Here is a 22,775-nt window from a genome sequence, read left to right as displayed (position 1 = left end):
CCTCTTCCTGTGTGGTGTCCTTGCTGTCAGATATTGTAAAGTCATGGGTGTGATCAGTTTCACCCAAAGACTGTAACTGGGGCTGGTGCCACAAATCTTGATAAGAATCCAGAACACAGGTGTTAAATTTGATCGCGTCATGTGACGTATCCTGGCATTTTTTTTTGCTTTTGCGGAGCTGGGGTGAGTGTGGCCTCCGCGTGACGCATTCGGCTCACAGGTTGCCAGTTTGACATCCCTGATCTAGAAAATCCAAGAATCCCTTTGCAATTCCCTGAGTTTTCACATCATTCACTATCAAGTTTCATCAATAACTTGCACAGTATAGTAAAGGTTTTCTTAACATCTCCTATCTACTTTTTAACATTTAATTATCACATCAGCTAGATTGCAGAACTGAAATAGAGCACATCTGGAGGATATCAGGTTTCAGAAGTTGGGGAAGATAAGGGTTTACACTGCTACCATCAGAGTTTGTTCCAACTCTAGAATTCTGTGTCCTGAAAAAAAAGGAAGCTGCAGTTGTTGTTGACAGTTGTCACCCTTGAACTATTCTGCAGCACTATATCAGAATTTATTCCTCACTCCCATAAATGACTGAATCTGGAGGCCCATCTGGCACTTAAATATTGCACAGTACTCTGGTCATAAAAACCAGGTCCAAAACGTTGTGGCAAATCAAGATGACTGCCTGCATTTCTAATAGCACTGTGAATGTTAACAAGTAAGTTTATCAGAGGCTTTCCTGGATATCAGTAAGCAACATTCAGTTTCCGCAAAACTTCAAATAAGTGTGTTGCAAGAAGCCAATGGCAAACTACTGTATTATTTCGTTTTATTGTTATATTTATATCCCAATTTTCCTCCAGTTATTCAGGACAATCTGATAACACCCCCTCTAACTTTTCCTTGTTAGAATAATTGAGCTGAAATCTCTTTAGTGTTAAGAAAACTATACAGATGCATCCATGCAGCAGAGTTTAGATCAACTTATATGTGATTTTATCTTGTTCTTTTCCATCCAAGTACTAAGCAGGTCTAATCCTGCTTAACTTTATGAGGCTGGATAATATTGACTAGGTGCCACTGAAATCATTAATCACATGGGCAAGTTCACACAACACTTTAGGCTTAAAAATGGAGCAGGCAGATTAGATTATTGGGAATACACAGGAAAATTGCAACTGATCTAAGAATAAAAGGGACAGCTACATGGTAGGAATCACCAAGGAACTAAACTAGCAAGCAGCTAATGTCTCCAGAAATACAGTTAGAAAAGCTAAAGTCAAAAGCAGCTCACAAAGGAAGCTAAATGCCACAAAGGACCTTTTTCATTAAATCAGCAGTAAAAGGAGGAAAATGGAAAGGGTAGACAATTGGATAATAGTGAAGATCTGGGTCAGCTTTATACTAAAAAAGGCAAAACTTTTGAACAGATTATTAAGCAATTGGTTTAGGAACATTTAGAAAGGAATGTATTGCTTGACAGAAACCAGCATAATTTATCAAGAATAAATCAATCCAGGTCAGCTCAATTTCCTTCTTTGGCAGAGGACTCATTTAACTGCCTATGGGAATGTGAACATAATTTACCTTGACTTCAACAAAGTTTTCAACAAAACCAAATTCTAATGAAGAAGATGGCAAAATATGGATTGGGTTATGCTACCGTTCCATCAATACAGAGTTCATTTAGGGATCAAAATCAACAAAAGTGCATCAATACCAAAACGTTGTTGGAATTGTCAAGAGATGTACCCAAACATGACTGTAGGCTCTTTTCAATCTATTAATAAAGTGGTTGAAGGATTAGAAAATATAATTGTCTGGAAACCAACTAACTAAGCTGCAATCCAGCTAAAAATAAACCTAGGAGGAATGAAGGAGATACTTTTGAAGAATGGATATTGACTTTAAAATGTCTTTCAAAGAGGAATGAAATATTTTATATTGGTTATTAGATGTGTACTAAAAGAAACATTGACTTGATTTGGGTCTTTGAAGTACAGAAAATACATGAAATACTGATTGTTAAAATGATAAATGAATATTATAAAGTGCTGTTTGGATTTGAAGTTTAAGAGTTAGGGTGACTACATAATAGAAACTTAAATGTTAGAATAAGATGTTAGATTGAATGATAAAAATTGGGTTTAGATTTGGGTTTTTTTTGTTTTTTTTTTTGTTATTTTTTGTTTGTCTTAAGATGTTAATGGATGAAATTGGGAATTTATACCTATGTTATACCGGGCCAAACTCTTGCTCCAAAAAGATGTTTTATGTTTTAAAAATAAATAAATAAAAAATTCAAAAAAAAAGAAAAGAAAATATAATTGTCACATTTTCAAATAACAAAAGTTGGGAACAGGCGCAACAGGTTAGACTGAAGACTGAATCAAAATTCAGAGGAATTCTGAAAAGCTAGAAAAGGATTGAAACCAGGAAAATAAATTTCAACAGGGATAATTGCAAAGTCTTACAATCGAGTAAGGAAAATCTAAAATATGAGTACAGTGTGGGGGTGAACCAGGCTGGGTAGTTCATAGTCTGAATATCTTGATGGATCAAATGATGAAGATGAGCAAGAAGTATAATATGTCTGTGTGACGAAATGGGTTGAGGGGTACCCCGGACCGTGAACCAGCTCATGAGTAAACACACTGAGACTGAAATGATTCTGACAGAGGCGTCTTGTGTAAAAATATAATTTACTTTAAAACATTTAAAAAGCACTATGTCTTTAAGAAAACACATTAAAAACAAAGTCTTATCTGGGTATGTGAAACAAGGCTAACTCCCTAGATCCCTCTCCACAATACCAAAACAGTTCACGAAAGAATAAAGCTAGCATGAAGGTAAGCAGCTTCGGCATCGATACATCATCAAGGCCATCATGGTGGGAGCAGCACGAGCTTCACAGCTGAAAAGTCACCTGAAGTAAAAACAGTTCAAAAAGCAAACATTGCTTGAAGCTTGTGGGAGGAAGAAGGTCCAGCAACAGCAGTCCCGATGATAGCTTGCGTGCTACAAAACAGCAAAAGGCAAGCATCCGTGGGAGTCTCTCTGTAGCGGCGTCTGGAGTCCTTATCTGCATTCTTCTCCCATCTGCGGCGTTGCAACAAGCTTCCTGCAGGAGCTGTGCATTTAGGCCTAGATCAGACTAGGCCCGAGTAGCAAGCAAAAGGTCCTTGCTTATATAGGGAGTTAACCTGCAATTAACTAGGGCAGGGAAGGCTTGCAGGTAATTGCCAACAGCAGATGGCTTGATTAAAACCATACTGTTTGTGAGTAGGCGGATAGCCACAGCAATCCTGGAAACACTCGTGACAATCCCCTTCTCTGCGGCTATTTGACTGGTTAACAAACATACATTCTACATTGGGTACATATGTACATCAATGGTAAGTACATTCACATAGCCATCGACATTTTTCCCAGAAGATAGAGGTGTTGGTCACGGGGCAGCGGTTTGGTAAACACGTCCGCTACCTGTTCCTTGGTTTCACAATACACAGTCTTAATGAAACCTGTTTTATATCAATATGGCGCGATCTCTGGCCTACAGCATCGGCTTCCGATATGTTAATGGCAGCCATGTTATCCTCATAGACTTTTATAGGTTGCATGGGCTGCCTCCATAAGCTTACCAGAAGATCGTCAAACCAAACTAGGTTATTGGAAGCTTTGGACAAACTCACATACTCAGCTTCCGCTGTGGAGGTTGCAATTAACTTCTGCTTCCCAGAGTACCAATACACGGGGCTACTATTTAGGTATACAATGTACCCCGAGGTACTTTTTCTAGATCTAACATCCCCTGCCCAATCGGCATCCGAAAAACAACTCAATCTTAATTCTCTAGTTGCTTCTGGTTCCAATAACAATGAATAGTTCACAGTACCTTTTAAATATCTCAGGAGTCGTTTGATTCCGCTCCAATGGTACTGTGTGGGATGTTCAGAATGTCTAGATAACACATTTACACTTAGACTGATGTCTGGTCTAGTCCAATTTGCAATGTACAACAACGACCCAATCACGGACTTGTAAAGGGTCTTATCCTCAAACTCCGTGCTCTCAGTGTACATATTCTTAAGGAAGTCTGTTGCCATAGGGGTATCGCATGGTTTCGCCTCTACCATGCTACACTTTTTAAGCAATTCCTGAATCTTATCTTCCTGAGAGAGCCGAAACCCCTTCTCGGTTTTTACGAATTGCACCCCTAAAAATTTGCTAATGTGACCTAATGGTTTTAGGGCGAAACTCTTACTTAGGTCCTCAGAGAACTTCTTAAGCCTGTTCTCTGATCTACAAACATATAGTATGTCATCGACGTACAACAGTACTGTTTCCCTAATGCCCTGATCTTCCTTGACAAAAACACACTCGTCAGCCGACGATGGTAAAAAGCCCATCTCTCTCAGGCTTTTTGTGAGACACTCGTACCATCGTTTACCAGATTGTTTTAAGCCGTATAGGCTCTTGTTCAACAACCACACATCATCTTCCCGATGGCTTACTCCCTGAGGAATCCTCACGTACAGCTCTTTGTCTAACTGGGCATGCAGGTACGCGGTCTGAATATCGAACTGATATACATGTTCGCCTCGCATGGTAGCGATGGTGAGAGCTGTTCTCACGCTCTCAGGGCGCACCGTGGGCGAGAAGGTGTCCTCATAATCGTCAGGGAATCTCTGCGAAAATCCCTGCGCCACTAGTCTCACCTTATAGATAAAGCCCCCACCTTCAATGGGCTTTTGCTTGAAAAGCCACCTGGTGCTGATCACCCTCTTGTCCTTGGGCAATCTTGTTGGCATGAATACATCGAGCCTTCTCAGGCTGTCCAATTCTGTATCCATGGCGGCCAGCCACTTCTGTCGTTCATGGTCAGGTAAGGCCAACACATCCTCATATCTCTGAGGGGTGGCCAAAACCTGGTCGACTGAGGTAACAAAGTCGTCGTACCTCTTAGGCTTATTGCCCCTGGTAACCCTAACTGGTCTGCCTTTAGGGGAGTCACTTACATCAGAGTCGTCCGATGAGTCATCTACCTCGTGACTATCACTATGCGTCTCAGAAGCTGGGCGCCTATCCTTCCTGGCTACCCCCATCTTGCACTTCAATACCCCTTTCAAGGGTGCCTGGGATGCACGCTTCCCAGAACCAGATGTATCCCTATCCTCGGGTAGATTTTCCGATACATCCTCCGATTGCCTATGACGACTACGGGAAGGGTTCCGAGTAAGAATCTCATTGGCATGGATCTTACTCCAGTTGGCCCCTTCGTGAAAAATGGCAGACCTTGATATCATTAATTTCCCGTTAGGGTAGGCAAACCTAAATGCCTTGGAGCCCTGCTCATAACCAACAAATCTCAGTTTAACAGAGATTGGGTCTCCCTTTCTCCTGAGCTCCTTCGGGACATGAACATCGGCCATCACCCCGAAAACGTGGAGGTGTGCCAAGCTAGGCTTATGGCCGTATAGCACCTCGTATGGGGTCTTCTGCACTACACTAGACCACACTCGGTTCAAGGTGTAATTCGCGTATCTAATTGCTTCTACCCAGTACGCGAAGTCTAGTCCGGAATCCTCTAGGGCGCACCGCATCATGGTTTGTAATACATCGCTGCGCTGTTCTGCAACGCCATTTTGAAACTTAGAGTAAGGCGCGGTGCGTAAGTGGACTATACCCTTACTCCTTAACCAGCTGGAGAACTGCCTGGAATTAAATTCAGTCCCCCTGTCAGTTAAGATCTTCTTAACTCTGACCTGGTGCTGGTTCTGGACTAAGTTACAAAATTCCTTAAACTTAGTCAACGTTTCACTCTTGGACATTAGGGGAAAAACGAATCCAAATCTGCTATGGTCGTCTACTATGGTAAGAAAGTACCATCTCTTACCCACGGAAGGTGCAAATGGACCCACCAAATCCATGTGGACGAGCTGAAACGGGTGTTCAGAGTACCTCTGAGACTTCTCGGGCGCAGATTTCGCCTTCAACTTTGCACTCCTACAAATTGAACAGTCTAGGAATGTGTTACAGTCATTGATCTTGGTCCCCCTTGAGTGTTCGGTTACCTTCTTTACTGTAGGAAAACTCACGTGACCTAATCTACGATGCATCAAGTGAGCACATTCATTGTGCAACGGCTCATCTGTAGCAATTGCATTAGCATTTTCAGGTTTCCTACTATCTGACTCTAAGTTAAAATTTAAAAACTTTTTATTAACTTTACATTTGTCTTTACAAGGCTTCCTCTGGTGAAAGTCTTGATCCTCATCACCTAGTTCTAACTGTGATTCATTGTTACTACCAAACGAGATAGTATAATTGCTATCGCTGCAGGACTCAGCATTCGTATTGGGGGAATAATAAGGCAAGCCACCTATCTTCAAAACCTCCCCAATCACACATTTGTTGTTTTTGATCACAGCTGTTCCTCCTGAGAACAGAATCTCCACTCTACGGTTCTCAGATATCCTCATCAGGCTTAGCAGATTATGTTCTATCTCTGGTACATACAATGCTCCGTGAATCTCCCCTATCCCAGGGATATAAACATCTCCAATGCCAACAACATTCACCTTTTTACCGTTTGCAACTTTGACCATGGATTGATGCCTTCTCATATTAGCAAACAACCTTCGGTCACTGACAACATGGTTACTGGCTCCACTGTCCATTAACCATAGTTGCTCTCGCTGTTCCCTTGTAAGCTCTGACTCAGTAGTTTCCACTATACCTACAGAGCTATCATTAAACCTGGGATTGTTCCCTTTGTTGCCTCCATTTGGCTTTTTACCCCTTCTGTGGTTAGGAACATCTATACTTGGCTTTCTACCAGGAGGCAATGGCCTCCTTTTACATTTATTATCAGAAGGTGCCTTTGAACATGCCCTAGCATTCACATTTTGTGGGCAATCCCTTCTATAATGTTCTCTTGAACCACAATTGAAGCATTCTCCGATAGTATATGCTCTATCTGAACTATCGGGCCTTCTTAAAGGTTTTTCCTTTTTGTGAAAAGCCGCCCTGCATTTTCGCAAGTTATCTTCAGCAATCAGTCTGCCAGATATCACTTCTAAAGATAAGTTATTACAACTAACATTATCCAGTTGCGATATGAAATTATCCCAGCTAGGGTCAAGGGAATTGAGTATAACAGTAATGAGGGTTTGTTCAGACACTGTTTCCCCCCTCAACATCAATTCCTGCCTTAACCTGTTTAACTCACATAAGTGTTCATTAATATCTACTCCCGCCTTCAACTTTGCAGAATAGAACTCCCTATAAACTCTGTTTGTAACATGGGAGCTTTTTGAACAAAATAGCTTATGTAGTTTCACCCAAACTTCTGTTACGGTCAGGTTACTAGGTATACTGGGATATAGTGCAGGGTTAATGGACATCAATAAAATACAAAAGGCCTTATGGTGTAAAATATCAACTTCTAAGGACCATGGTCTAGGTGGGGGTTTTAGGAAAAGATTGAAAGTCTCTTACCGATCCGGTGTTTTGTAGGACTTCGATCTTCTTTCCTTTCACGGCTGAATTCTTTAATAATTCACTAGAATCAGCAGTCGGGTTCTGACTTACTGTGGGCAAACCTAAAAACTGAAGGATTGCCTTCCTAAACTCATCATCCACCTCTGTATTTGTTTTCAAGACCTGAAGTGGCGTTCTTCCAGTCTCCACTTCTTTTGGTGATGATGGTTTATTCACTATCTTAGGCCCTTCAGGAGTTGAGGCCTCTGCTCCAAAACTTATAGCTCCACTATTCTCTAAGTCAATTAGAGTTTGGGGTTTTTCAGCCAAAACATTTTTGGCCTGAGCCCCAGACAGTCCAGTTTGTGACTTCATACTTTGTGCTGCTGCTGCTGCCCTAGTCAACATCTATTCAACTGCAGACATTCCAGTCTAGCGCGTTACCACATGAGCGTAAGTTCGTTAAACCATCCTCTGCTACCAACTTTGACGAAATGGGGTTGAGGGGTACCCCGGACCGTGAACCAGCTCATGAGTAAACACACTGAGACTGAAATGATTCTGACAGAGGCGTCTTGTGTAAAAATATAATTTACTTTAAAACATTTAAAAAGCACTATGTCTTTAAGAAAACACATTAAAAACAAAGTCTTATCTGGGTATGTGAAACAAGGCTAACTCCCTAGATCTCTCTCCACAATACCAAAACAGTTCACGAAAGAATAAAGCTAGCATGAAGGTAAGCAGCTTCGGCGTCGATACATCATCAAGGCCATCATGGTGGGAGCAGCACGAGCTTCACAGCTGAAAAGTCACCTGAAGTAAAAACAGTTCAAAAAGCAAACATTGCTTGAAGCTTGTGGGAGGAAGAAGGTCCAGCAACAGCAGTCCCGATGATAGCTTGCGTGCTACAAAACAGCAAAAGGCAAGCATCCGTGGGAGTCTCTCTGTAGCGGCGTCTGGAGTCCTTATCTGCATTCTTCTCCCATCTGCGGCGTTGCAACAAGCTTCCTGCAGGAGCTGTGCATTTAGGCCTAGATCAGACTAGGCCCGAGTAGCAAGCAAAAAGTCCTTGCTTATATAGGGAGTTAACCTGCAATTAACTAGGGCGGGGAAGGCTTGCAGGTAATTGCCAACAGCAGATGGCTTGATTAAAACCATACTGTTTGTGAGTAGGCGGATAGCCACAGCAATCCTGGAAACACTCGTGACAGTCTGCCAGAAGGAAGGGAGGGAGGGAGGAAGGAAGGACCCAAGATCAGCAGTCCCCAACCTTTGACTTTGTGGCCTGGCTGGGAGGGAGGGAAGAGGGACACATGTGCTCGTATAGCCCAGTAACGAATAAGCCACAGCCTGGTAGCGGGCCACAGCCCGGAGTTGGGGACTCCTGCCTTAGATTTCACAAAAACAAGTAGCAAGAAAGATAAGTCAGGGTTTTTTTCTATCCTGTACTCATCTGATCACATTTACATCCAATTACATATTTTAGGAAGGACATTTACAAAATGAAGCTTGTCCGGAGGACAAGGAGCAAGATAATATGGGGCTTGGAAGAATAAATATATGAAGATGATGATGAAATCCCTATGATGAATGGGTGGAGGTATTGATTGTATTTAACCTGGAGAAAACTGTTGGAAGTCATGCTTTCAAGTACCAAATGGCTGTCATGCAGAAGATGGGGCAGATTTGTTCAGAGATGTTCCAGAAAACAAGACAAAACAGAACAAGGAAGTAACTGAACATCTGAAAAATATTACTGTGAGAATTGAAAAGATGTGATTTAATGTAATGATTAAAAAATGAAAGCATTTTTTTTGAAAAAATTAAAAAATGAGAAAGAGAGGTGTGACAACTATAAGAAAAATCCATAGATATATAAGAAAAATCATTCAAGCAGCTTTCTTTTCTTTTCCTTTTTCCTTATTTATCAAATCTATATGACCATGCATCTCGCAAATATGAATGTGGGCAGTATACAATAAAACCAACAATTTAAACATTAAAAAAAAACAATTTAAAACAATTACTAACTTCCACTTAACTATATTCATATTCTATTTTAAATTTCTATTATTTACTTAATTCTGTTTAGACTGTTTTAATTATTTTTAAATTCTCTTTTTCTGCAAAAGCCATGTTATAAGTATATTTACATGCCTTGCTTTTGTGACAAATTTTTAAGGAAGCCATTCCTGTTTGAATTTAATTAGACTTCTTCTGTGTAGATATATAGCCAATTTTTCTACTGCTATATAATCTCCAATTTTAGTCTTTGAATCTTATATTGTCAGCAAGATTTGCTTCTTCCAGCCAAGTTAATTCTTGACTCCATCAGCATATGTCTTAATTAAGTTATGGTGCTTTTCATTTGCATTCTCTGGGATCACACCTAATGCAAATAGAATTTCATTTCAAATTTTATTTTCAGATTTTTCTGGTTGTTTTGGTGTACTTCTTTTCAAAAACTTTTAAGTCTTTTTGTATGATTATTACATGTGGTAAAGAGTTTTTCTTTTTTATGGCATTTCCAACATTTATCACTGGTTAATTTGCCCATTTGGCAATCACTAATGGAGTTATATACTATGCCATGCATAAAACATCTTGTATCAATTTTCCCTCAGACTGTGACTTCATGTAAATTTTATTGATTCCCCCCCACCCCAGAGTTCTTCCCAATGCCCCACAGCTACCACTTCTTTAAAATTTGCAACAATTTTATATTTTTTTTTGTTCTGCTCTATATTGTATTTCAATAACGAATTGTAATATGGCCTCATAACTGATCTTGATTTTATGCAAGTACTTCAAATGCTGCAAACTTTCTCAAATTCCCCATTTCTTTCTGAGATCACGCTTTAGTTTTCCAGTTATTTATTTATTATTAATCATATTTCTATGCCGCCCACTCTCCGAGGACTCTGTATTTACAAATACATTAACCACAGTAGATTCCTATTTAAGCAAACAGAGGAAAAATGTCCTGATGCTAACAGCTGTTCAAGTATGAATTATTTGGAAGTGGTGGAGTTCCATTTACTAGCGGTTTATAGAGAAACAGGGTGGAGACATCAGCAATAGGGAAATCAAGAGCCTTGATAGTACAGTGGTATACGCACCCTGTTATTAACACAGCTGCCTGCAATTTCTGCTGGTTCGAATCTCTCCAAGGCTCAAGGTTGACTCAGCCTTCCATCCTTTCTAAGGTAGGTGAAATGAGGACCCAGTTTGTGGGGGCAATAAGCTGACTTTGTATAAAATATACAAAAGTATGAAGGCTATTGCTTAACGCATTGTAAGCCGCCCTGAGTCTCCGGAGAAGGGCGGCATATAAATCAAATTAAAATAATAATAATAATAATAATAAAAATAAATAAATAATAGATTCCCACTCTGGTCAAAAGGTTCGAATTTATCACCTACCAAGTCCCTTCCAACCTTAATGTTGCATAATTCTAGGAAGTTTAGAACTTCATGTTTGCAAATCGTTTCCCATGTTCTTGACTAGCTCCATCAAAGTAACTTTTTACTTTATCTACAAAGTAAGGCCAGGATTTCTGGGTACTGTATTGTACCAAATTCTACCAATAACCACCAGAGGGCAGGCCGGTTCTCCGGTTCCTCTCCATCCTTCCCAGCCCCCTTGCTCCTGCCTCCTTCGCCCACCCTCACCCCCCGCCCTCCGCTCAGCTGAGCTTTGACAGTTCCGTGCTGTACCAGCAACCTCCAAATGCTGGGTTTTGAAGCAGACAAGTTTCCGCCACCGAGCAGGAATCTTCCGGGAGCCACTCATCCCACGCCGTCGGCAGCCGAACGGAGGTGGTGGCTGCAGAGGAGAGAGAGGAGCGGCCCGGGTGGAAACTGCTTCCCAGGCGCACCAGAAAGTTCGTGCCAAGGATAAGTGGTGCAGTGGAGTGATGGGGCATCCCGAATCGCGGAAGCTTTCCTGGGGAGCACTGTTGCTGCTCTGGCTTCTGCAGGAGGCGGCAATGGGATCTTCCTTCCCGGAAAGAAAAGGAGCAGGTACCGTTTGCACCTTCCATGGGGCGAGTGAGCAAAGAATGAACGAGGAGCGGGCGGCGGGTTGGAGGTGCCTTTGTCCAGCGAACCTGAGGAAAGGCAGTTCCGAGAAGTACCCACTCACCAAAATTGGGGTATGAGATGAAAAGGCAAGGAGGGAAGGTGGAGACAGGTGTCCATAGGGGGATCAAGTGTGAGCCAGCCCAAACAACAATGGGAATAAGGTACATGTGCAGAATGATATGTAAATACACATGTAACTCTGCTAGGGAACCAAGGGTACAAAAATTAAATGGTATTTTCATAGAAAAGCACAAAGAGATACCTGTCAAATGGCAGCTTTCATATATAGATTTCTGTGTGCATCAAAGTATTGGTCCATCCAATACCCTCCAGTCACTTACAAATGCATGGAAGACTATTGAAAAAGAATGATTCTTTGTGGCAATGCAAATGCACAAATGCCTGGCGAATGTGAAGTGTTGTGGGTGACAATTCATATAGTACTTCTAGTTATTGTTTATATTTGTTAGTATGGAATTAACCCAACTTTCTGGGTTCACATGAACCAGAAGTAACATTTGGACTATGTCACAAACCAGCCAGTCAATTTCTGACATAATCTTGGGTAAACTTAGTTATTGTGCTTATGGTTTATGTTTGTGTATATATGAAAATATATATCATATTACACAACCAGATGCATCCACTGAGTGTACATGTGTTCCTTGTGAACTTAGTTTACCACATTGTAGTGATACAGGTCATATAATCTTCTCTTTAGAATAAATCACATGTTTGTGAGAAACTGTTTCCATATATTTAACAGAGTTGCTGATTTTGTATTATGCTAATTGGCTCGCAAAAATCACTGATCTACTTTCCCAGTTGTTGTGTTGTGTCTCATTTTTAAACAAGGCTCCAACATGAAATCCAATGAGTCCAAGCAGAAATGAATTGGGTATCTAGATGGGTGAACTCATGCATAGAGACAGAGGGTCTTCTCCTATGTTGCTTCCAAATTATGGAATCCATTCCGTTTGAAAAGGTTCTGTTTTTAGGGAATAAGCCATATGTACCACTTTGGCTGGTTATTTCTGTATATTTGCTTGTTTATATCAATTTTATATGCCAATTATCTCACAGTGCAAGGTGACATTAAGTGGCTGTATATTTCAGTTTCATTTTATTATACTCTATCATTTGCCTTGAGCAAACTATGCACATATTAACAATTAGGAAGATAATGAATTTCAATAGCTTTAAAACTGAACTGTGGATTGAAGGACCACACGCAAGAAAGATACGTATCGGAATGGAGAAGATGGATTGATTATATTCAAAATAAGTATCAGACAAGAAAATATCAAATAGCTTATGAATGAATGTTAGTATTAGAAGTATTTGGTTATTTGTAGTGGAGTTAAGGTTTCAGTGGGGGAGGCAGTACTTTGAGGATAAGTAGATTAATCTAGTTTATGTTTGATTAAATAAAATACCTTGTATTTTGCTCTGGGAAGTCGGGGGGGAGGGTGGGATGAAGTGGGGGAAAGGGTGGGGGGAACATGGGGGGGAAATTTCTGTATTTTTTTTTTTTGTAAAACTTTTCAATAAAAAAACTGAACTGTGGATGATAACTGTGAGAGAGAGCACGTATGTGTGGGGCGGGGCACATATAATTATGGGTGTGGGCATCAATGGTGAGTTTCAAAATATTTTACTACCGGTTCTGTGGGTGTGGCTTGGCGGGCATGGCATTGTTTGGTGGGCGTGGCATGGTGGATTTTGCAGGGGAAGAATACTGCAAAATCCCCATTTCTTCCCGATCAGCTGGGACTTGGGAGGCAGAGAACAGATGGGGGTGGGGCCAGTCAGAATTTTTACTGCTAGTTCTCCAAACTACTCAAAATTTCCGCTACCGGTTCTCCAGAACTGGTCAGAACCTGCTGAAACCCACCTCTGGTGGACACACGCATGAACCTCCCCAGCTCCCTTCCCTTCCTGGCACGTGATGGCAAAAAGGTTAGCCATCACTGGTATAGGGTTTACTGCCTCAGCAGGGATTTGGACTAGAAGAGCTCCACGGTCCCTTCCAATTCTATTATTCTATTCTATTCAATTGGATGCAATCTTAAAGGCCATCTAATCCAATGAAGGAAATTCATAGGTAGAATATTCATAATAGATGGCTACCCAGCCTATGTCTGAAAACCTCTAGCAATGGAAAACCAATTACCTCTTCCTTTTAGGTCACTGCATCCCTTCATGAATTTCTCTTACTGTCATAAAATTTTGTGCAAAGTACAAGTTTATCCTTCCAGTTAAGCCTTGGGAACTCATCCTGCCTCTTGTTCTTATCTATAGTTCATAAGTCTCATTAGGTACTTGGCTGAACTGCGCTTTTTTAGTTTTTCTAATCTAAGATCATCCTTTCCCCAACCAAGAGTGCATGAATGCTAAAGGTACAGGATATGATGTTTCTGGAACAGGAATGGCTGTTTTGGCAGAATGAAATTGTTAGGTCAGCTACAGAATTCCTATGAATCAGTCTTTTATTAACTTGGTGTACTCCAGATGTGTTGGCTAGGAATTCTGGGAATGCAACACATCTGGAAGCAGCTGATATGAATATCAGTTACAGAAGACAGGGAGAAACAATTATTTTAGAAAAGGGTCAAGCAACCCACAGCCATCTCAACATTGCTAAACTACTGTTCCCAGAATCCCTAATGATTGGCCATGCTTTGTAGGAATATTGGGAACTGTCATCCAGTAGCCCCAGGAGTGCTACAAGTTGCCCAGCCTCGTTCAGACCTTAAAGATGGGATTATGTAGTCTGCATCATCTAGCAGGGGAATCTTATCTTCAGTGTGTGTAAGCAATAAGACTAAAAGGCTCTGAAATATCCCGCACTATATTGATAAGAATCAAACTGATGTATATGATATAAGAATATCAAAGAACATCTGTCATGAACGAGATTTATTTTTTTATTTACTAAGTCAAGACAGTTAAACAGCTATATTGAGAATCCTAAAATTTTAGAATTTGAAAAAGCTTTGGAGATTATCCGATCCCCCCTCTTGCTTAACAGAGACTTTCAAAGACAAGATGCAATTCCAGCAGAGGTGGAAAACCAGATCCTGCCCAAAGGCAGAATGCTCCCCAGACTCCCTTCTGCAAGCTAGAGGATTTTATTGCATCAGGACCAAACCCCACCCCTTGCCTTCATTCAGATGCTGTTCATTCCTTATGGAGGAGCGGTAGGGCACTTTAGGCTTAGCCTATCCTTTCCTTTCTTGAAGGACTATTTGGTTCCTGAACATCCTTGGGAATAGTGCCTACCCTGAGCTTATCTCCGGAATCAACGTGGCCTGTTCCTTTATCAAAAGGATGATAGGGGCAGGGATTGCTTGGGACAAACAGCTACTGGCCAGAAGATGGAATCCTCTGGGGGAAGCGGTTTGGGAAAGGAATTTATATGGGCCTTACAGTGGGATTGGGATGAGATTACCAAAATGAAACACTTGGGCAGACTTGGGCCATTCCTAAATTATATAGTTTATCTGACAGATGGAGTTTGTTCTCTTCAGGTGTTTCCAAAAAATAAGAGCCTGCTAGTTTCAGAGAAAGTCTTTATCCCATGATCAAACAGCTTTTATTATTAGGAAGTAGTCTGTCTATGAGTTGCTAAATTTTCTCTCTTTGTATTTTCATCTCTTAATTGTCTTGAATGGGAATGGACGATTGATGATGTATTGGGAAATTTTTCATTTAGAGCACTAAGTGACAACTGACAAGTATCTTCTCACTTTCTCTTCTCGGCCTGTCCAGTTGAAGTTCTGGCCTCATTTTATCCATCTATTTCTTCACTTCATTTAAATGGAAACTGTAAAGATTTTAGAATATTTTATGTAAATTATTGGGGTGTGAATCCCCCTTGAAAGAATTGGAACAGATAAGACTGGCATGTAATATTTGGCTGAAGAATTAGCCGGGTGGTATATTCTTGCAAGAACGTATTCTACTTGCAAGAGTCCTTCTGTTCAGTTCAATTCAATTTCTCTTGTTTGGGATGTTACCCAATCATAAAAAAATAAAACTCAAATCAGTTACATGCAGAATATAGTCACCAGAATGGCATAATTGATATGATATGATAAGCCTCAATTCTTAAGCTTGATTAAATAAAGCAACTTTATATTGCTTCCCTTTACTTCTAACAATACCAGTCTTTACTTCCTTCAAATATTGCAATGTTGTAAAATTTAGTTTGTTTTTATTTTGTTTTTGTCCATTTTCACAAAATTCTTCAAAACTTTAGCACACCCCTTTTGTAAATCCAATATAAGAAAATTATCCAGGTTGCTCTCTTGGTTTGTTATTTATAATTCTTTTTAATTATTAAGAAATCAACCAGTTTCTTTTCAAGTCCCAGTGTAATATCTTTTTCCATGTTATTTTTGTAGAAATCCACTTTCAACTCAGTCTCGATGTTTTGAGGTAGAACTTTCTGCTCATCCATAATATCTTATAAACACTCTATTTATAGAGGCAGACATTTTTAAAATTAACTTATGGGTCCATTGTTCAAAAATATCCTTCGATATCCAACGTTAAACACTGTACTTCATTCAGCGTTCTCCTGGTAATCTTTAGCTACTTCTAATTCCCTCTAGGCTCCAATTTTTTAGAATGTTATCATTGTTATTTTTTAAATTACAACAGTAACATTTTCCCATGGAAAGAATTCTTTATAATTAATTCTAAAATGTTATGTCAAATTCATCTGCACTTTTAGTCCATTTGTAATTTTCTAAAATCAAAGTTTTAATCACCATTTATTGTTTATTAAAAAAAAAAGTTCTTAAAGCTTCTTTTAGTGAAGCTGGAAGGAAAATACAATGTGTGGATCCAAAATTTCCTAATAATGGAAAAACAGTTAACAGGCAATTTCCAAGTGATAAGAAAAAGAAATATGCAAACTAATGTCCTTTCCAAGACGCTGATAATTGTTTGAGCAAGATAGCAATAGCAATAGCACTTAGACTTATATGCTTCACAGTGCTTTACAGCCCTCTCTAAGTGGTTTATACAGTCAGCATATTGCCCCCAACAAGTTGAATTGCCAAATTGCTGGCAGCCGGCAGTCAACAGAAGTATCCTGCAGTACTGCAGTCTAATCACTGTGCCACCATGACTCTTTAGACCGTGATTATTCCCTCATCTCCCCAAACTCTAAACCCATCAGAGGAGCAGCTGTCTCGAGTGCTTATAGGCCCATTATGGTGAACCTATGGTACGTGTGCCACAAGTGGCACACGGAGCTATATCTTCGGGCATGCAAACCATTGCCTTAGTTCAGCTGCAGTGTGCATGCGTGCACTGGCCAGCTGATTTTCGGCTGGCCCCTCCCACGCGTCCCCTCCCAGGAGTCTCCACACAGCCCATTTTGGATGCCAGGTAAGTACAGGGCTTGTGCGGAGGCTCTGGGAGGGCATTTTCAGCCTCCGGAGGGGTGGGGGAGGCTGTTTTCATCCTCCCCAGCCTCCAGGAGAGCTTCTGGAACCTGGGGAGGACAAAAAATTGGCCTACTGGGCCCACCAGAAGTCAGGAAATGGGTCGTTTCCAGCCTCCAGTGGGGTGGGGAGGCCATTTTCGCCCTCTGGAGGCTTCAGGCAGGCCTGCTAGGCCAAAAATGGGCTGTGGGGGTGGTGGTGCGCGCATGTGTGGGGGAGCATGGGGGGAATCAAGTGCACATGCATGGGGGCCGAAGCACAGGGGGCATTGAATTATGGGTGTGGGCACGTGGGTGCATGACCCCACCCAGCTCCCCCCCCGCTTTTGGCATGCAATGGCAAAAAGGTTAACCATCACTGTTATAGGTGATCTCAAGTCCTCTCCTTGTCCAGAGAGGAATTATCACTACTTACTTACTCACTACTTCTCTGTTCCACTGTGGATACCAAGTCCACTTTTTATGGAGCTATCTTCAGTCTTCCATCTCTTTCCTAGAAGTCCAGATTTCTGTAGTCTAAATTGATGCTACCTTCTACATTAGTAGCAGCATATTTCATTGTATGACAATAAAAAGACATTTGTGCAATCTTGAGAATCTTGGAAAAGATTAATGTAGAAATAAGAAATATGTAAATTCCCTAAGACCCTCATCAAATCCCATGACAATAAATTTACTAAAAAAGCACTTCTCTTTGATGGTCCCAAATCTCCCTATGCTTAATTTCACTGACTCCCTCCCTCCCCCCACCCACCCACATTTTAATAGCATTAACAATGGAAACTTTCTATCCATGTTTTCAACTACCTCATCGATATTAAAACAAGGCCACAGCTATGTTGGAAGAAGAGAGGGAGAAAGCACTATTTTAAAACCAAAACAGGGAGTCAACTTTAATATGTCTCACCCATGGGCTGAGGATGAGATGAAGGCTACATCATGAGAATATGGCCTCCAAAGGGGTTACAGAGCATATTTATACTGCTCTGAGGGTGTGTGTCAGGATGAGCCTAGACAATTTTTTCTGTCTCTACCTAGTTGTGCTACAAGCCTGCCTGACACAGCCTTCATCTTTTTCATAGTTTAATGAAAAGAAGGACTAGTGATGACATGATAGTACTGTTTCAATATCTAAGGAACTGCCACAAAGAAGAGGGGGTCAACCTGTTGTCCAAAGCATCTGAAAGGAGAACAAGAAGCAATGGATGGAAATTAATCAAGGAGAGAACCAAGACTAACCTAGAGAAATTTCTCAACAGTTAGGACAATTAATCAATGATTTGCTTCCCGAAGTTGTGAGTGCTCCAACCCTCGGAGTTTTTAAGAAGAGACTGGACAACCATTTGTCTGAAATGGTTATAAGGTTTCCTACGTGAGCCAGGAGTTGGATTAAAAGACCTCCAACTCTGTTATTCTGTTATTCTCTTTAATCCATGGCCAATACCATCTTTAACAGTAATGGAGCCAAATTAATAAACTCCCTTTTTGAGGGGGAGCCTCAAGGTGAGTCACATCTGTTACGTTTCCCTATTCAATACTTGTGGCATTAGAAGTATTAGAATTAAAAAGAAACAGCCAATTTCGTGCCAGTCTAGTTTTCTGCTGCATCAAAGATGGTTGCAGAGCACTGGGGAAAGGCCTATAGCAGTGATGGCTAACCTTTTTGCCATCGCGTGCCAAAAGTGGGAATCATGCGGGGGGGGGTGTCACACATTTGTGTGCCCATACTCATAATTCAATGCACCCCACCCCTCATGCATGCATGCATGACACCCCGCCTGCTACCAGTCCTGCTACCCCCGCTTTTGGCCCGGTGGTAGGCCCGTTTTTTGTCCTCCCCAGGTTCCAGAGGCTTTTGGGGAGCCTGGGGAGGGTGAAAATGGCCTTCAGTCTCCTCCCGGAGGCCCTCTGGAGGCCGGAAACATCCCATTTCCCGACTTTAGATGGGCCTGAAAGGCCCAAAAATTAGCTGGCTGGCATGCAAATGCATGCTGGAGCTGAGTAGGGCAATGCTCGTGCCACCTGTGGCACCCGTGCCATAGGTTCACCATCATGGGCCTATAGTCTCAGAAGCCCAATTTTCTATATGTGTTGTGGGGTTTGTTGTCTTTATAACACTTTCTACTAATTTCCCCAGAAGAGCTGCTAAAATAAGCTGGTGTATGATTTTCTCTTTTCTGCCCCACCAGGTCTTTAAAAAATAAAAAAAAAACCTGGAGTTACATTGGCCAAAATATGCAAGTCCTCAGGAATGGATGTTGATTTTAGGGATAACTTGCATATTTTCACCAATATGACATTTGAGTTCTTCAAGAACCCACAACCGGATACCCTGTGGAATCAAATAACTGCCTTCAAATACAGTTTTTATAAGTTTTGCCACCCTAATCTCGGCTTTGCGGTAAACTATATAGGTTCACCACTCCCTATGGAACTCAATCCCTTCATCTGTCTGAGAAGAGATAGTATCTCAGGCTATCTTGTAAAGGTTTGATAAGAAGCACAGTTAAATAAATTACAGGAAGCCCTTTAAATATCTGAAAGGACTGTGTAAAAGCTCAGAATTATGAGTAGTGTTTTGTGTGATTAAAAACTAATGTCAGTTCAAAAAATGAAGCAATTCTTCTAATTTCTTATTACAATAAATTATTATTGTGAAACTATGTTTAAAAGGCAAGAAAGAAGTCTTTCTTTCAAAATCCATGGAAAGAGACCTATGGGGATAAAGAGATTAACAATTATTTTATTTAATTAAAGCAGTTCTGTGCATCTTTCCTTTTTGCATCATAGCTGAAAGAAAATAACATATCAAGCTTTGGTTGTTCACAAATCTAAATGTTTTTAATTATTTAATTTCATTTTAATTTCATTTCATTTAATTATCTGCAGACCTCTCACATCCTGGACATAAGCTGGTTCAACTCCTCCTCTTGGGATGCTGCTATAGGGCATTGCATGCCAAACCAACTAGACACAAAGACAGGTTTTTTTCCCTCACCATGCCATCACTCTGCTAAACACCTAATTCACATAACACTGCCTTATGCATAATGATATTTACCCATGTAATAGGGCTGTATTACTATTATACTTCTCATCTTTCCTATTGCCTTCTCCTATTGGTCTTATGATTGTATCCCTTTGTTTGTATGTACTCTGAAAACGTATGCACCAAATATAAATTCCTTGTGCGTCTGATCACACTTGGCCAATAAAGAATATTCTGTTCTGTTCTGTTCTATTCTGTTCTGTTCTGTTCTGTTCTTGGAAGTTAACATAGCTGCTTGATGAGACAGATGTTAGAGAGTTGGGTCTTCTTGACTTGAAGATCAAATAAGTTTTATGAAAATTGCTTGTTTGTGTCTCCATTTCCCTGAGTCATAATATAACAGGGACACAGTTGATCAGATCAAACGCTCAATCCCTTCTACATTCTGTACCAACAGCAGTCAACTGGATTCTTTGGAAAACCCACAAGCAAGGCATGAGTATAATAGCCTCCTCCAGATCCATCTTTCTCAGCAACTTAATATTTAGGGAAGTCTCAAGATCACATCCAGTTAATGTTATAAGAAGCCTGAACGTATTTAAATATACAACAAAGATTTCCTAGATAAGTCACCTAAAATCACTTTGCAATATCCTAAACTGATCCAAACTTCTGTTGGCCTCTTCGCCAATCTCAGCTAGAAAACCATGTAAACAGGAAAAATCAGCAATGCTTGGCCGGCAGGATGGACTCTTACAGCCTTTCCAGTATTTGCTTGATTCATAAAGTGTCTCAACTCAATATTTTCATGCCAGGAAATTACAGGGAAAGCAGCCAAACCATAGACTGACTGTGCCAAATAATAGTTTCTGCTTGGATAGTCTATACACAAGGGAAAGAGAGATGAAGAGAACAATGAAACTTGAACCTGACACTGATGAAAATGAAGGCTGCCTTTGACACTCATCTTTTCAGTATCTTCTAGATTTAAAAAAAAAAGTGTGATATATTATTTGCAGTGGATCTGTACTGGAATTATTCCATTACAGTGACAACTGCTTCACTTATGGATGAAATGATACATGATCAGCTAGTTTTTCTGATGCTTTCTGCTTTTAGGACATTTTTTTGGGAGGGTAAGGTAATTGCATGCATGAGGTTGAGCACAATATGTCTCAAAGTTAAAATGTATCAATTTTAGACATAGGAATTTACTAAAGCAAGATGCATGTCAGTTATATAAGCAGGGAAAATCAAACTGCTGAATTTTCTACCAGTTTATGAAACTGACGGAGGGATTATGAAATTGACTACAGGGAGGCTGGCCCAGATCTCTTCTTCCCAAAGGAATTGATGGACAGGGAAGGGTTTATTTTCTAAAATCAGTCCAATATACAGAAACAAAGGGATGATGGCTTGAAACATGGTATATTTTTAAAATAAAATTGGACTAATAAACACAGAAGCAACTTCATCTGCAGAGCTATTGACTGCCAAAGCATACAATCTTTCTAGCACATTTTACTTTGCTTATTGTTTGTACAGATTTTACAAGGTGCGTGCCTGAAGCTCATGTTTTAACACAATGGATATTGTGATTTGTCATTTATGTGCTGAGTAGCAGCAGCAGCAGCAGCAGCTACATTTTGGAAAAATAACATAACCAATGGATCTGCGGTAAATCCTGCCTGTGTTTCCCTTCCCCTCCTCCTCCTCTTCCTCCTTCACTAACACCACCGCGACGACTACTACTACTATCACTATTACCAACATTACTACTACTACCAACACCACCACCATCCTGGGCTTACTCATACCCTGTTGGAGGATAGCTCATGAGTGGGAATAAGAAGATTACACTGGTCTATTTTATGAGATGTTATTGAGGAACACAAAATCTCCCCATTTATATGCAGAACTAGGTTGACATCTACATCTCCAGCACCACTTGGTACCCACTATCAGATGATCCATCTAGATGAAAGTCATACTAATTGAGAACCTTTGGCATTCACTATAAGCAAAGGTTCACTCACTCTCAGTTCAACCCACCTCACAGGGTTGTTGTTCTTGAGAAAATAGGAGGAGGAAAATGTGTCAGATATGTTTGCTGCCTTGAGGTATTTGTAATACAAATAAAGGTGGGGAATTAATTAACGCATTATAAGCTGCCCTGAGTCTCCGGAGAAGGGCGGCATATAAATTAAAGCAAAAAATAAAAAATGAATGAATGAATAAATAAATACTGCCTATAATTATTTCAGCTGTTCCCCTTCTTCCTTTAAAACAGGGGTGTCAAACTCAATTTGATTGAGGGCCATATCAGGGTTGTGTTTGACCTTGGGGGAGAGGCGGGGGCTGGCCAGGGGGGAGTGGCCAGCTCAATGTCACTCCTGTGGTGGCCCGAGTGCTCTGCCAGTGAAAACAGGTTCCCAAGCTCCATTTTCAGCTGCCACGGCCTCCTGCAACTCTCTGCTAGTGAAAACGGAGCTCCGTTTTCACTGGCAGAGGATTGCAGGAGGCCATGACAGCCAAATACGGAGCTTGAGAGCCTGTTTTCACTGGCAGAGGCACTGCAGGCTAGTCCTTCGCTGTTTCCAGGGCAGCCCCACGGGCCAGATCTAAGTATCCCGCAGGCCAGATCCAGTCCCCGGGCCTTGAGTTTGATACCCCTGCTTTAAAATTTTGAATGATTAAAGATTTCTTTAAAATAATTCAATTATTAGAATTCCCCAGAGGCTAACCTATAGAAATAGC

General features: G+C 40.8%; 1 protein-coding gene across 2 annotated transcripts in view; it reads left to right on the top strand.

Moving 5' to 3' along the window:
* The first annotated feature begins 11,151 nt into the window (after positions 1-11,151).
* PLXDC1 (plexin domain containing 1) overlaps positions 11,152-22,775 on the top strand; it is a 79,143-nt gene continuing 67,519 nt past the window's right edge. For both annotated transcript variants that reach the window (XM_034415394.3, XM_087893946.1), the window contains exon 1: positions 11,152-11,514. In XM_034415394.3, coding sequence (XP_034271285.2) covers positions 11,409-11,514 — 106 coding nt within the window. In that variant the 5' untranslated portion in view covers positions 11,152-11,408. The remainder of the gene's footprint in view (positions 11,515-22,775) is intronic.

Source organism: Pantherophis guttatus, chromosome 4 (genome assembly GCF_059756535.1).
Source record: "Pantherophis guttatus breed Tessera chromosome 4, ASM5975653v1, whole genome shotgun sequence".
Taxonomy (NCBI): Eukaryota; Metazoa; Chordata; class Lepidosauria; order Squamata; family Colubridae; genus Pantherophis; species Pantherophis guttatus.
Note: the sequence above shows the minus strand (reverse complement) of the source record. Positions and strands in the feature narration are given on the sequence as shown.